Source organism: Armigeres subalbatus, chromosome 2 (assembly GCF_024139115.2).
Source record: "Armigeres subalbatus isolate Guangzhou_Male chromosome 2, GZ_Asu_2, whole genome shotgun sequence".
Classification (NCBI taxonomy): Eukaryota; Metazoa; Arthropoda; class Insecta; order Diptera; family Culicidae; genus Armigeres; species Armigeres subalbatus.
The window spans coordinates 58,760,571-58,777,653 of NC_085140.1; the positions used below are offsets into that span (position 1 = coordinate 58,760,571).

General features: G+C 42.5%; 1 protein-coding gene across 9 annotated transcripts in view; it reads right to left on the bottom strand.

Annotated features, from left to right (window-relative positions):
* The window catches only part of LOC134208696 (double-stranded RNA-binding protein Staufen homolog 2), a 99,733-nt gene that overhangs the window by 79,133 nt on the left and 3,517 nt on the right, over positions 1-17,083 (bottom strand). For all 9 annotated transcript variants that reach the window (XM_062684508.1, XM_062684514.1, XM_062684510.1 and 6 more), the window contains exon 2: positions 1,710-2,100. In XM_062684508.1, coding sequence (XP_062540492.1) covers positions 1,710-1,924 — 215 coding nt within the window. In that variant the 5' untranslated portion in view covers positions 1,925-2,100. The remainder of the gene's footprint in view (positions 1-1,709; positions 2,101-17,083) is intronic.

Genomic DNA, 17,083 nt, shown 5'->3' on the forward strand with positions numbered 1-17,083 from the left:
TTTTCGTTTTTTTTGTCAGAATACGTATATTTGGACGAAGACTCAGAATATATAAAAATCGAAAAATTTGCTGCTGCGCGTTTTGTTGATTCCGCGTTTGCGTTCGGACCGTGAGATATTTAAAAGATATGTTTAAAAGTAAATGATATGCCGAAGCTTCTGTGTCAGTCCTGTTGACGAATCCCAATAAATCAGTGCGATTATAATAAAAGTGTAAAAGGGGTATCGGAAAAGCTTTCAAGCAATTTGCGGTAATTCAACAAATATTTTGAGCTGCTTTCTGGATTTAGACAGAGACAGTTACAGTGTACGGTTATTTAGTATCAAAATTAGGTTGCGTTGAAAAAGCAGGAAAAGTTTGCTGAATGTGTTCTAGTGTGAATCTTCATGTTACTGTTAACATACAATGTATTTCAAAATTTCGTGAAAAAAATGTGATGTGTGGCACTTACATCAACCAAGGCCGCTTTTAGAAAGGCCCGGCATTACACAATAATGGATTTATTTGGTGAGAATGTTCCAATATAATTTAACTGAATTTTAAATATAAAAAAACTATATACGCGCTGGATTTCAAATCCGGAAGTTTGTTTATGGATCCATTATCCATTTGATAATTGTAGCATAAACAGGCGGGGCTTATTTTAAGCAAAAGTGACCTCGGACTGGTCATGAAATACCAGGCAGTCTGAAATGGGTCACTCAAGCTACAGTAGAGCTAGCACCTTCTATCTCCCGGACTAAATCTGACTGTAAAACAGTCAGCTTTTTTCCATAACATCACTGCCAGTCAGTGGGGGTTAGAATGGAGACACACAGACACACACAAGACTCAGAATATATAAAAATCTCATTTTGGCCTAAAATGTTACATATGCAGTTTTTTAAACAAACGATTCAATTATTACAATTAGGCAAATTAATTTGTTTTTCTGTCGGAAAACATAAATTATAGTAATCGAAAACCAGTGCAGTGTAATTAAGCATGGTGTCGAATCGAGTTCAAGTTTCGACAGGATGCAACCAGAAATTATTCCGCCAAATACACTTGGGATATAATAAAATGCGCACATTTTCATGGGACATATCATGTGATAAATTGGGTTATCTGCATGAATATGTCAAATGATGCACCCAACCAGCCAGCAAAAATGTGATTGCGTTCGCAGAAAGAAAAAAAAGTGCAATGAAACGCATATTTATCCCTCCCATTGGTAGATCCGGTTATCTGAAGGGCGATGCCCTGCTCCTATAGAACAGAAATGTTGCACATTGAGAGTAACAAAAAATCCAATTATTTGCATAAACACGGGGAAAAGTTAAGAGAGGATTAAGGCTGCATACGCACTGGGGAAAAGCAGTATTAACGTCGCGTCGCCTATTAAATATTACCAATCCATTGATGGTGATGCGATACACAGTGAGCTGAAAACGAAATTGGCCAACTGCTTCTAACCACAAACAACAATTCCGACGGATTTTTCGTAATCTGGTGTGTGTTGCTAAAATCTCGAGTTTAAATTAACAGCAAACTGTTTCTAATTCACCCTAATTCACTCATTAATAAATATTAAATGTTGATGTCGATAGACACATTGTAAATGTTAAAAAAGAATGATCAGTCAATGTCGTATTTTCCCCTACATTTTGCTATTTCCAGCTCAGGGAACTCAAGCAAACATTTAATTAATTTCTTAAAAATTGCTTACCTTGGACCGGGGTGTTCTCGACTCGGTGGCGGTGGCGCTTGCGACTGTGGCTTCTGCTGGTGTGGAACATTCGGCGGTGGAACGCTCGTCAGATGGGTCAGATGAGGCGGCGGTGGAGGAATCTGATGCGCGGTCGGTCCCGACGGGGGCGGGTGACCCATGTGAGGATGCGCCTGCTGCGGCTGGGGTGGCTGAGGGGGATGGCTGTGAATCATCCTGCTCCTGCTATACCCAGCCGTCCGGTTCGGAGTCACTTTCCTGTTTGGTGATTTTCAGTTGGTATCTCTTACTATTGCTACCGCTTTGTCGGGTGTTCGGTTTAATTACTTCGATAAACCAACCACTTTCCCTAGCGTGCACAACAGTTTATTTTGTTTCAATGAAGTAATTACTGAAAAAGACATACAAAAAACATATTTTTTTATTCTTGCAATCCACAGTGCACTAATAGGGGGAGATCCCCCAGCGCCGGACACCTCCCAACACCGGACACTTCTCAAAACGATACTTGCAGAGGTCCTTCTACCATCTAATGTAGTGCAAAGGATAGCTATTTCAAAGTCCTTTACCTGCAGCAAAAATTTGATCTTAAGGTTGAAAGCTTTGTTCAAAATTTAGGATTGACAAAAAATGGTCAAAATTTTCTTGTTTTACCTTACTTTAGAAGGTTTGAATCAACAAGATCAAATTCGATCGGAAGCATTCTAATCATGTAGAGATGGTCAATATCAGCCATATTTTGAATAACGATTGTGATTTGTTAGATATGTTATGTAATTGTGGTGCAAAATCAATTTCGTCTATACGGCAGCTGTCCGGACAGTGAGATTATTATGTAAGCAAATAGTCATTTTTGCACCTGTTTTGTTAAACTTACATCAATTTAATTGCTTCTTCTTACTAAAGTATCAGGAAGCTTCAGAAATAAGTAGAACGAAAATTTGAAGATGGCATTGAAAAAAGGTGAGAATTCGGAGTAAGATGTAAGAAATTTAGCTGGAGAGTCGAATAAGCTCTATTAACACATTTTATATCCACAACACAAAGCAAGTGGAAAATATTGATATTCTAAACGATGTCTCTACTCATATAATAGCGAATTCGCTATATTTGAACATGAACATGATGTTAAAGTGTCCGATACTAGGGTACGCTTTTCTGAGAGGTGAAATTTTCCTCCAAAATTCATCATTAAAACACATTGTGTTCAAATGCTCATGTATAGTTTGTATGATTCATCAATGATCATATTTTGTGTACATGGTATACCAGTAAACATAATCCGTATAGTTAGTGAGATTTTCGTTAAATAGCTTATGTGTCCGCCACTGGGGGATCTCCCACTAATATTTTTAAAATATTTTTTTTAATAATGAAAAACAGGTTTATTATTCATTAAACTTCAGACTAATGAAGAGAAAAATCAAACATTTAATCCTTTTCATTTAACATTTTTTTCAAAGATTTCAATAGGAAGTAATCACGTTTGAGAAAAATGCTAGAACAAAAGTTATTTGGCCAAGAATGAGTGGAAAACGAAAAAAAGTGTTTGATAGCTAATTGATTGTTTTCAATAGTGTTAAGATTGACCATCAGGTCCTAGTGAACTTTATAGCAGTTTTAGACTGCCTCTCTCATTTATTCTCTCCACTAAATCTATACCCCATACTCACTATTGCTTGGGAAGAATATATAAGTATCTATCTAGCATTCTACCTGTGAGCGCGTTCGGTTATTGCTAGCGTAATCCGAAAACCTCTACGGTTGGTACATATGTCTCACAATAGTTTCACAACTTTTACACAAAATCGATTTATAAGCATAAACATAATGAAAGATGGAAGGTGCAACTTTTGATGGAGCTTTAACAGCTACCATGGGAAGGAAAAAGTTAACGATCAATACCATGTCATAGAATTTCAGAAGCAGAAGAGCAAAACTTGGCAAACAACAAATTCGTTCAAACAACTTTTTCAGCCAAACGGCCATTTAGGCGGAACGGCATTTTTAGTCAAATACCTGTTAGAGCAAATAACTGTTTTGGACAAATTACCAGTTCGGTCTAATGTCCCTTTCGACTGTTAGTCGCTTTATGCTAAATGACATTTTCGGTCAAACCATTAAGACCTAATAATAAATCGTTTCATACAAACGTTCAATTCGGCCAAATGAAATTTGGCTTGATGAATTTCTGCTTAACGTGCTATTCGTCCAAGTGGCACTCGATCAAATTACTTTTCGCTGAATGACTTTCGGCCAAAGCCCACAAGGTCGAAATATGTTTGGCCGAATATGTCATTTGACCGAACAAACTATTAATCCAAACCCCATCAGAACGATAATGTCATTTAGCTGAAAAGACATACGGGCGTTCAGCCAAGCCGAATATACCATATGCTGAGAAGGTCATTTGGTCGAAATGGTCGTTTAGCAGGAAGGCCATTTGACCGAAAATGTCATTTTGCCCAACGGGTGGACATTTTTGACCATACTACTCGTTCAGTAATTGTAACAGTAACATTTGACCGTATAACGCGATGAAGCCAATTACATTTTTTGCCGAATGGCAGAAATGCTGCATGTATCCGCAAGTAGGCTCCGCCAAATCGACCGTGTGCCGCTCAAAGCGCACAAGCCAAAGTCCTGGTGTTAGGTGGGATGCTAAACAGCCCTGACACGACGGCCCTCCGACGAGACAGGAGGTTTGCGCAGGCCCAATAAGCCGCCTGGAAAACCAATCATTACGAACAATATAAGAGATAATGCGACTTGATATAATCGGCAAAGACCTAGGCGACGAATAAAGGATCACGATTGGAAGCTTGGAACATGGAACTGCAAGTCGCTAGGTTTCGCAGGTTGCGACAGGATGATCTACGATGAATTACATCCCCGCAACTTCGACGTCGTGGCGCTGCAGGAGATTTGCTGGACTGGACAGAAAGTGTGGAAAAGCGGGTATCGGGCGGTTACCTTCTACCAAAGCTGTGACACCACCAACGAGCAGGGAATCGGCTTCATAGTGCTGGGTAAGATGCGCCAACGCGTGATTGGGTGGCAGCCAATGGATGAGGATTAAAGGTCGTTTCTTCAACTATAGCATCATCAACGTGCACTGCCCACACGAAGGGAGACCCGACGACGAGAAAGAAGCGTTCTACGCACAGCTGGAGCAGACATACGATGGATGCCCACTGCGGGACGTCAAAATCGTCATCGGTGACATGAACGCGCAGGTAGGAAGGGAGGAAATGTATAGACCGGTCATCGGACCGGATAGTCTGCACACCGTATCGAATGACAACGGCCAACGATGCATAAACTTCGCAGCCTCCCGCGGAATGGTAGTCCGAAGCACCTTCTTTCCCCGCAAAAATTTCCACAAGGCCACATGGAGATCACCTAACCAAGAAACGGAAAAGCAAATCGACCACGTTCTAATCGACGGTAAATTCTTCTCCGACATCACGAACGTCCGCACTTACCGCAGTGCGAATATTGAATCCGACCACTACCTCGTTGCAGTATGCCTGCGCTCAAAACTCTCGACGGTGTACAGCACACGTCGAAGTCGGACGCCGCGGCTTAACATTGGGCGGCTACAAGACGGTAGACTAGCCCAAGAATACGCGCAGCAGCTGGAAGTGGCACTCCCAACGGAAGAGCAGCTAGGCGCAGCGTCTCTTGAAGATGGCTGGAGAGATATTCGATCCGCCATTGGTAGCACCGCAACCGCTGCACTTGGAACGGTGCCCCCGGATCAGAGAAACGACACGTATGACGGCGAATTTGAGCAGTTAGTAGAAGAGAAGAATGCAGCATGGGCGCACGAGGGCGAACGAGGCACGATATAAACAGGCGCGGAACAGACCTCAACAGAACTCGATTTTTCGGAAGAAAAAGCGTCAGCTGGAGGATCGAGACCGTGAAGAGACGAAGCAACTGTACCGCGCTAATAACACACGAAAGTTCTATGAGAAGAAGGGCCACGTGCCACAGCCTGATATGTGTAAGGACATAAACGGGAACCTTCTTACGAACGAGCGTGAGGTGATCCAAAGGTGGGGGCAGCACTACGAAGAGCACCTGAATGGTGATGTGGCAGACGAAGATGGCGGTATGGTGATGGACCTGGGGGAACGCGCGCAGGGCATAATTCTACCGGCTCCGAATCTCCAGGAAATCCAGGAGGCGATTGGCCGGCTGAAGAACAACAAAGCCCCTGGGGTTGAGCAACTATCAGGAGAGCTATTTAAACACGGTGGTGAGGCACTGGCTAGAGCGCTGCACTGGGTCATTACCAAGGTTTGGGAGGAGGAAGTTTTGCCGCAGGAGTGGATGGAAGGTGTCGTGTGTCCCATCTACAAAAAGGGGGGTAAGCTGGATTGTAGCAACTACCGCGCAATTACATTGCTGAACGCCGCCTACAAGGTACTCTCCCAAATTTTATGCCGTCAACTAGCACCAATTGCAAGGGAGTTCGTGGAGCAATACCAGGCGGGTTTTATGGGCGAACGCTCCACCACGGACCAGGTGTTCGCCATTCGCCAAGTACTGCAGAAATGCCGCGAATACAACGTGCCCACACATCATCTATTCATCGACTTCAAAGCCGCATATGATACAATCGATCGGGACCAGCTGTGGCAGCTAATGCACGAACACGGATTTCCGGATAAACTGACACGGTTGATCAAAGCGACGATAGATCGGGTGATGTGCGTAGTTCGAGTTTCAGGGGCATTCTCGAGTCCCATCGAAACCCGCAGAGGGTTACGGCAAGATGATGGTCTTTCGTGTCTGCTATTCAACATCGTTTTGGAAGGGGTAATACGAAGAGCAGGGATTAACACGAGTGGTACAATTTTCAATAAGTCCGTCCAGCTATTTGGCTTCGCCGACGACATAGATAAAGCTTAGATCATTTAGAAATGGGACACTTTGAAATGCGTGTATCTTTTAAACCATTTTTTCAATCAAAACACTTTCTAAGAAAGAAACACGGGTAATCTTATTATATTTCATGAAAAAATATGAATCAAATCATTCATCACGAATTCGAAGAAATTCTCGTACTTTTCCGTTAATACCTTAGCCGGCGCACACCTCCTTCAGTCACAGTTTTGGCCATCCGGTTCCACCAATTCTTCATCTGACCAAGGTCGCTGATGACTGCACCCTTCATCTTCAGTTTCCGCTTCATTATTGCCCAATATTTCTCTATCGGGCGAAACTGGGGACAATTTGGTGGGTTCAACTCTTTTGGGATGAATTGGACTCCATTGTTGTTGTACCATTGTACCACATCCTTGCTGTAATGGCAGCTGGCTAGATCTGGCCAAAACGTAACTGGACCATCATGGGACTTAATGAATGGTAAAACCCGCTTCTTAAGGTGGTTATACAACAAAGCCACAAATCGGCCATCTTGAAAACCACGTGCTTTTTCTAGTGATTTTTCAAGAACACGAATTGAGAGAACCACAACGCCCATGGGGATGAAACATCCGTAGATCGCTTGCTTACTCATGCTAAACAATCGACTTTAATTTCAGCATTGTACGAAAATTATTACGCTACATTTGAACTTTTGATAATAGGAGTAGAAAATCGTGTGGTGAATTTGAAATTCACCACATGACTTGATTGTATAATCACCTTAAGGCACTCCCTGGTGTATACTTCCGAATTCATGGTCTTATTCGTCACAAAAACGCTGGTCTTCTTTTCGCAAGAGCAGATCCCTTGCCAAATCATGAATTTTTTCGCGAATTTATCTGCGAAAATGAACTTGTATTTACCAGGAACCTTGCCGCGTGCAGGTGCCTTGTAGAATTTGACCCCTGGGATTTGTTGGAAATCGGCTTTCACGTAAGTTTCATCGTCGAGCAAGAGACACCCTTCGCGTTTTGTCAGCAGTCGGTCGAACAGCCTACGAGCTCCGGATCTGGCCGTTGTTTGCTGTTTGAGGGTTCGGTTTGGTTGCCTACTTGCACGGTAACACTTGTAGCCTTCTCGGAGACGAATTCGCCGCACTGTACAGCGATCAGCATTCAGTTTTTTCGCCAAATCATAATCAGAGATGTTGGGATTATCCTTGACTTTTCGAATGACCTTCAACCGCAGTTGACGATCAAAAGTTCCACTCCGACGCTTGGTTTGCACTTTGCGAGCAGTCGTTAGGGTCTCCTTATACCGTTTTATCACTCGCGCCACGGTACTTTTGGGATAACCCAGCAGTTTTCCCAGCTTCCGGGCTGACGCAAATGGGTTTTGCACAATTATTTTTCTTCTCTCTTCCTGCATGATAAATATCTCGGAACTACGTTAGTTTTAGGCAGCGAAAAAAATTTACCGAGCAGTACTGTTTATAAACAACAAAACGCTGTCAAGAGCTTGTATATCTGACCACTGGGAGCGCCGCTATCGCTAAAATCAAGTGTCCCATTTCTAAATGATCTAAGCTTTATTATGGCACGTAACTTTGAGAAGATGGTGGAAGCCTACATCAGACTGAAGAGGGAAGCCAAGCGGATCGGACTAGTCATCAACACGTCGAAGACGAAGTACATGATAGGAAGAAGTTCAAGAGAAGACAATGTGAGCCACCCACCGTGGCATCGGTGGTGACATAATCGAGGTGGTAGAAGAATTTGTGTACTTGGGCTGCTGACTGCCGAAAATGATACCAGCAGAGAAATTCGGAGACGCATAGTGGCTGGAAATCGTACATACTTTGAACTCCGCAAGACGCTCCGATCGAATAGAGTTCGCCGCCGTACCAAACTGACAATCTACAAAACGCTCATTAGACCGGTAGTCCTCTACGGACACGAGACCTGGACGATGCTCGTGGAGGACCAACGCGCACTCGGAGTTTTCGAAAGGAAAGTGCTGTACCATCTATGGTGGGGTGCAGATGGCGGACGGTACGTGGAGAAGGCGAATGAACCACGAGTTGCATCAGCTGCTGGGAGAACCATCCATCGTTCACACTGCGAAAATCGGACGACTGCGGTGGGCCGGGCACGTAGCCAGAATGTCGGACAATAACCCGGTGAAAATGGTTCTCGACAACGATCCGACGGGCACAAGAAGGCGAGGTGCCCAGCGGGCAAGGTGGATCGATCAGGTGGAAGATGACTTGCGGACCCTCCGTAGACTGCGTCGTTGGCGACGTGCAGCCATGAACCGAGCCGAATGGAGAAGACTCTACACCGCACAGGCCACTTCGGCCTTAGTCTGAATAAATAATAATAATAATTAGGCTAAATGAACTCTTAAGGCCAACGGATTTTCCGGCCACATTACCAGTGTTTCGCTTTGGACAAATAAAATTTTCAGCCAGTCTTCCGTAAAAACTTTGAACTTTTGAAGAATTTTAATGGAAATTCTGGAAAATTTCCCGTGGAAGAAGAATTTTCCAAAGAAATTTTGAAAAAATCCCATGCAATTTCTAATGAATTTTCAATGGAAATTCCGAAGAACTTTCCGTTGAAACCCAACATTTTTTTTGTCGAGGTCTACGTTTTGAACAATCTCCCAGTTTCCCGCAAAAACTCTTCAGAGCCTCTGGCGTGTACTTCGAATTGTCAGGAAAAAATTCGAAGAATACTCAGCAGAAACTCAACTCAACAAGAACTTTCAATGGATTCCGAGACGAGCCAGCCCAGGGCTGAAAGTCTCGCTAATAAAGACAAAAAAAAACTTTCAATGGATATTCCGAACATTTTCCTGTAGAAATTTGGAACAATTTTGCGTGAAAATTCTGAAGTATCTTCATGTAAATTCCGAAGAATTTTCCGGAAACTTCAAACAATTTTTCATGGGAATTCGAAACTATTTTCGGAACGGAGCACACTTCTAGATCCACCACAAAACTTGCATTTGGCATCCATGTGGCAATGTTTGGTTACAAAACCCCACTTTTGTCACTGGGTGGGTTTTTGAAAATTTCCCCCAAGCCTGCGGAAATGTTTCCACGTAACTCGGACAACTCGTAACTAAACCTTTCAAGTAGGTAGTTTCGTTCACTTTTATTAAAGTAAACCCAATCAAATTCTTGGGAAATCCCTCGTTTCTTTTTTCCTCTTCATTTTAATCACTTTGATTGGCGCAAATCAAAGCAATTGCGAAATTGCCATCTTGATCTCATTCAGTGATTTATCGACACTGACTTATGCCGCTTCTCAGTCAAATACTGAAGCCAAGAAACACGCAATCTTAAATGAAACCTTTATTCGCTGAAGGTCACTCAAAATTTCATTCCGAAAGCCAGAAAACTCAGCAACAGATACTACAATTGGCGGAACTCTTGGCTTCTACACATGAATCGAATCTCCTGGGGCTAGAAGTAGATTCGATATCCTCAATTTCGTCATGAATCAAATCGAATTGGTCTGACTTTGAAGTAATTCGTACGACGAAGGTATAACGAACACGAACAAAGTTTTATTACAAATTACAGTTATACGTCTACACTTCAAGAAAGCCTGTTATGGAATGATCAACAAAGTGAAAAACGGATGGTTGCTAACGATCGCTTCCAGATCATTGGTATCTTCGATTACACCCCCTCTCGATCGTTCAATCCTAGATTTCTCCGGAGTATTCGGAATCGGAACTGTTCACCAACCAGAGCCTTTGTACAGATGTCTGCTAGTTGATCTTTGGTTCCAATTGCCAGTACTTCAGTTTTTCTTCAGCGACTTGATCTCGTACAAAATGGTAACTGATGTCAATATGCTTTTCACGATTCGATTTATAGTTTTTCGCCATACCGATACATCCATGGTTATCTTCAAATATACTCACAGGTTCAATATTACGAACTCCCAAGTCAGTAAGGATTCCCGTCAACCAACAGCTTCGACAGCTGCACAACTCAATGATATATACTCAGCTTCTTTGGAAAGAGCGCCACGCTTGCTTGCTTTTTGCTTGACCAGGACACTGCGTTTCCAAAAACTTTGAAAATAAAGCCGCTCACTGACTTACGGTCTGCTTGATCACCTGCCCAATCTGCGTCTGCGAATCCGGTAAGAGGTTTTTCATTTTCTTGTCGTTTGAATTTAATCGACATGTTCTGAGTACCCTTTAAGTATCGTACTACTCTTTTTAGCGCTGTCCATTGTTCTTGACCAGGTTATTGTTGAAACCTTCCAAGGTACCCAACAGAATAGCAAATGTTCGGTCTAGTGCACATCATGTAGTACATTAAACTTCCCAGTAATTCCCGATAAGGCTGTTATATCACCTCTGTTGTGTTTATATTGAGCTGTAACCCCTTCTCCATTGGACTCCTACTGGAATTGTACTCTTCCATCCCGAACTTCCGTAATATTTTCTCCACAGTACTCTTTTGCCATAACGACATTTTACCTGTATCGTGCTCATAATGAACTTTAATTCCCAGGAAGAAATTCAATACGCCACAGTCTGTCATTTTAAATTCTTGAACCAATTGTTTCTTCAATGTTTCTATTATTTGTGGAGTGATACCAGCAATCAATAAGTCGTCGACGTACAGTATTAGATATATAGTTTCTTCATCACACTTTCCAATTCGAACATACAGACAGTAATCATATTTTGATCTCTTAAATCCAAGTTTCAACATTACTTTGTTAAACTTCTCATTCCAGCAGCGTGGTGATTGCTTGAGACCATATAACGACTTCCGTAGTTGACATACTTCTCCATGTTTTGCTTCAACACCTTTTGGAACAGCCATATAAATCGTTTCTTTCAACTCTCCATGTAGAAAGGCGGTTTTCACATTCATTTGATGAAAGTGAAATTTCTTCTGAACTCCAACCGCCAATACTGTCCGTATCGTCGAAAGTTTTGCTACTGGGGCATACACTACCCGCCAAAAGTATGGAAGCGCAAAAATAAGTATTGCAAACACCTGCTTTGAATATTGCAACACTCCGAAAAGTTTAGCATCACTCCGAACTAACATATTCGTGAAGATTTATCGTCGGATCCTTTACATTTAGAATGGTGGAACCTTCTACAAAATTTATCACGGCGATAAGTGTATCAGAAAGAGGACAATTTAGCTCTTTGACTGCCCTGGCCACCAGGTAGACCGCGTGATTATCCGGATTCTGAACCACGTGAAGTCACCGCTTAATACATCTATTCATTCTAGCGACATGCCAAATGTTCATCATCTTTCGTAATCGCAATACGACAGAAAAATCAATGCTGATTGACGCTTGCTTGACCCTTGGCGTCCTCCCAGTGGTCCTCCGGGAGTTTCGGAACATCCGGTAAAGTGGTTAAATTTTGAAATTCGTCACAGAAAGCTGCGACTTCTTTCAAAGCCGATTGTGGCAGAAATTATCAGAGCAAAATCAATGCAAGCATCACTCATTGACCCCAGATGGCCTCCCAATGGTCTCCGAAAAATTCCGGAACATCCGATGAAGTGGTCAATTTTTAAAACTCGCTCCAGGAAACTTCGACTTTTTCTAAACGGTTTGAGGGAGCATTGCCAGAGAAAAAATCAATGCAAGCATCACTAATTGATCCCAAGTGGCCTCGCATTGTTCCTCCGGAAGATCCGGGACATCCGGTGAAGTGGCCAATTCTTGAATCTCGTCCTAAAAAGCTGCGACTTTTTCTAAGCCGATTGTGGTAAAATTGTAGGAATTCCTCCGGAAGTCCTTCTAGGAATTCTTGCGAAAGACTTTCCAGGAATTCCTTCGGAAGACCTCCCAGACCTCCAGGAATTTCTTCAGAAGTTCCTCCAAGAATTCCTTCGGAAGTTCCTCCAGGAATTCCTTCGGAAGTTCCCCCAGGAATTCCTTCGGAAGTTCCTCCAGGAATTCCTTCGGTAGTTCCTCCAGGAATTCCTTCGGAAGTTCCTCCAGGAATTCCTTCGGAAGTTCCTTCAGGAATTCCTTCGGAAGTTCATCCAGGAATTCCTTCGGAAGTTCCTCCAGGAATTTCTTCGGAAGTTCCTCAAGGAATTCCTTCGGAAGTTCCTCAAGGAATTCCTTCGGAAGTTCATCCAGGAATTCCTTCGGAAGTTCATCCAGGAATTCCTTCGGAAGTTCCTCCAGGAATTCCTTCGGAAGTTCCTCCAGGAATTCCTTCGGAAGTTCCTCCAGGAATTCTTCGGAAGTTCTCCAGGAATTCCTTCGAAGTTCCTCCAGGAATTCCTTCGAAGTTCCTCCAGGAATTCCTTCGAAGTTCCTCCAGGAATTCCTTCAAGTTCCTCCAGGAATTCCTTCGGAAGTTCCTCCAGAAATTCCTCCGGAAGTTCCTCCAGGAATTCCTTCGGAAGTTCCTCCAGGAATTCCTTCGAAGTTCCTCCAGGAATTCCTTCGAAGTTCCTCCAGGAATTCCTTCGAAGTTCCTCCAGGAATTCCTTCGAAGTTCCTCCAGGAATTCCTTCGAAGTTCCTCCAGGAATTCCTTCGAAGTTCCTCCAGGAATTCCTTCGAAGTTCCTCCAGGAATTCCTTCGGAAGTTCCACCAGGAATTCCTTCGGAAGTTCTCCAGGAATTCTTCGGAAGTACCTAGAGGAGTTCCTTCGGAAGTTCCTCCAGGAATTCTTCCGGAAGTTCCTTCCAGGAATTCCTTCGAAGTTCCTCCAGGAATTCCTTCTGGAAGTTCTCCAGCACCTTCGAAGTTCCTCCAGCAATTCCTTTCGGAAGTTCCTCCAGGAATTCCTTCGAAAGTTCCTCCAGGAATTCCTTCTGAAAGTTCCTCCAGGAATTCCCTCGGACGTTCCTCCAGGAATTCCTTCGAAGTTCCTCCAGGAATTCCTCTTCGGAAGCTCTTCCAGAAATTCCTCAGGAAGCTCCTCCAGAAATTCATTCTGGAAGTTCCTCCAGAAATTTTTCCAGGAATTTTCCGGAAGATCCTTCCTTCCAGGACTGCTTCCGAAAGTTTCTCCAGGAATTCTCAAGAAGTTCCTCTAGGAATTCCTCAAGAAATTTTCCGATTTCCTCCAGAAAATTCCTTAAGAAGTTCCTCCATGAACTACTCAAGAATTCCTCCAGGAATACCTCCGGAGTTTTTCAGGCAGTGTACCGGAAGTTTCTCCAGGAATTCCTCCAAATGTTTTTCCGTCCGTTCTTCCAAGAAATCTCCTTGAAATTTTTTTAGGAATTCCTCCGAAATTCCACTGGAGTCCGAAAAATTCCACTAGGACCTACTCCAGAAATCCCCCAAAATCTCTACATAAATTACTTTGAGAACTATACAGAAATTTCCTCTGAATTCGTTTCTAAATACACATGGAATTCTTTTAAGCCCACCTATCTCCGATCTCCGATATTTTTTCTGAAATTTCGCATTCGGCATTCCGCCAGAAACCGTTTGGAAATTTTTTTTAGAAGTTCTTTCAGGAATTCCCCAGAAATCACCCAGAAAACCGTTCACGATTTATTTTCAGGAAATACTCTTGCAATATTATAAAGAAGTTAACCTGAAAATACTCCCAGAAATGCTCCCGCTTTTCTTCCACAAGGGCTTTGTAATTCCACAAGGAATTTGCCAAAATGACCAGGAATTTCTGCGGAAATTACGTGGAGAATTGTTCCAGATATCCTTTATATATTCGTTTCGAAATTCCCCCAAAATTTCTCAAGGTATTCTCAAGAAAATCCAGGAATAGCTCCGGGAAATTCCCTTCCAGAAAGATTTTACGATAGAATTTTTATGAATATCTGAAGGAGTTCCTAAAAGAATTCATAATGAAATTCCTGAAGGATTTTTTTAACAACGTTCTTAAGAAATTCTCAAAGATATTCCTGATTTGAATCTGAAGAAATTTTTACAAAATTGTTTGAAATAATTTTGGGTGATTCCGATTTATAAACTATATCGGAAATGAGATTATATTCTGCATCATTAGAAGTGGAAAATGTCATATGAACATGGTGGAAAATATGTATTTCTGACAGGAGTTAGACGAAACTGGAGAACTGAACTTGACTTTACTGTTGATGCTCTTTTGGAAAAAAGTTCGAAATCCATAATCCTACTGCCTACAATAGCCATCGGCGTTGTAAAAATATTTGGACGTGGTAAATTTTCATACAATTCCATTTTGATGGTGGCGGGCACACAGGTTCATTCCTGAGGACCACTCAGTGAAATTTTGCTTTCATATTGCTACATCTAACTTACGAGGGAGGATTACTAAGACGAATTTAAAAAAATGGACCACTTTACCGAATGTTCCAGAACTTTTAGAGGAACTTCCGAGGAGAACGACTGGTTGTTATATTGAATTAGCTCTGACATTTTTACAACAAGCGATTTTCAGAATGTTGCAGCTTTCTGAGTTGAATTACAGAAATTTACCACTTCTCCGGATATTCTAAAGCTCCCGGAGGACTAGGTGGCCACCAGGCGTCAATGGGAGATGCTCGCATTGATTTAACTCTGGCATTACTATTACAGTCAAACCTCTATGATTTGATGTTCTATGACTCGATATCGACTCATGGAGGCAAAATATGCCATATTGAAAAAAATATTCTGGGTTACTGTGATGGTCCCTTCAAACAGATTTTCAATGATTCTCTATTCCACGTCTCGATATTTAAACGAGTCTTCATTATCGACTCATTGAGGTTTGCCTGTACAAACGGTATAGAAAAAAATCGCAGTTTTCTGGGATACATTATAAAACCATTAAATATGACCCCTGATATGACCACTTCACTGGATTATCCACTGGTCAATGAGTGGTGCTTGCATTGATTTTGCTCTCACAATGCTACAACCGACGTTTTAGAAAAACTCGCAGCTTGCTGGGACGTAATATAAAAATTGACCACTTTACCGGATGTTCCGGATCTTCCGGAAGAACACTGGGAGACCACTTAAGGTCAATTAGTGATGCTTGCTCTGATTTTTCTCTGACAATGCTTCCACAAACCGTTTAGAAAAAATCGCAGCTTTCTGGGACGAATTTAAATAATTGGCCACTTTACCGGATGTTCCGGATGTTCCGGATCTTCCGAAGGAATACTGGGAGACCACCTGGGATCAATTAGTTATGCTTTCATTGATTTTTCCCTGGCAATGCTTTCACAAAACGTTTAGAAAAAATCGCAGCGTTTTGGGACGAATTTAAATAATTGACCACTTTACCGGATATTCTGGATCTTCCGGAGGAATACTGGGAAACCACCTGGGGTCAATTAGTGATGCTTTCATTGATTTTTCTCTCACAATGCCTCCACAAACCGTTTAGAAAAAATCGCAGCTTTCTGGGACGAATATTAATAATTTACCACTTTACCGGATGTTCCGGAACTCCCGGAGAATCAGTGGGAGGCTACCACTAACTGGTCAAGCAAACGTCAGTCAGCATTGATTTTCCTGTCATATTGCGATTACGGAAAAAGATGATGGAAACCGCATCTCGCTGGAATGAATGCATTTATTAAATTGTGACTTCACACGTGTTCCAGAATCCGGAGCATCCGGATGTCCACCCGGTGGCCAAGGCACCCAGGGAGCTAAATTGACGTCCGGCCTAATGCACTTATCGTCGTGAACAATTTGGTGAAGGTCACATTATTCTAAATGGAAAAGATCCGATGGGAATATGGGAGTTCTGAAGTGATGCTAAACTTTTTTGGGGGTGTTGCAATATTCAAAGTAGGTGTTGCAATACTTATTTTTGCGCTTCCATACTTTTAGCGGGTAGTGTATGTGTCTTGAAAATCTATTCCCGGTTTTTGAAGGTAACCTTTAACATCGAGCCTTGCTTTGTGCCTATTTGTATTGCCATTTACATCTTGCTTGATACAGAATACCCATTTGGACTGCAGTAGTCTTGTTGTAGTAGGGCAACGCACTAATTCCCACACGCCGCCCTTTCCACTTCTACGCTCAGATTCCACATTGTTCACAGCATTTTGGTTCTCCCCCTCTTGCTCATAACGTATTGGAATCACTAAACGGTTGTCCTCCAGTGAAAGTCCTTTTGACGCGAACGGTAGACAGGACTCATCAAAACGGACATCTTGAGCTATGAAAACTTTGCGCAACGATTTATCCCATAAATGATATCCATTGGGAGCGTATCCAAGCATCACAGCTTCACGACTTTTTTCACCCAACTTTTTCCGTAATTGATTCGGTACCCATGCAAATGCCTTGCACCCGAAGATTCCTAACTTTACAAACGTCTGGTTAACTGCCGTTATACACATAACTGTCCCATGTATATAGGGAATCCCTGCAAACATGGGACAAATATGCGTATGACGGCAGTTAAGTCTTCGTCCAACATTCAGCCGGTGTCACTTTTTCTGCGATAGCAGTAGTTGGACTTCTGTTGATCAGGTATGTAACAGTAAGAGCGGCTTCGCACCACATATTCTTGGGCATTCTTGA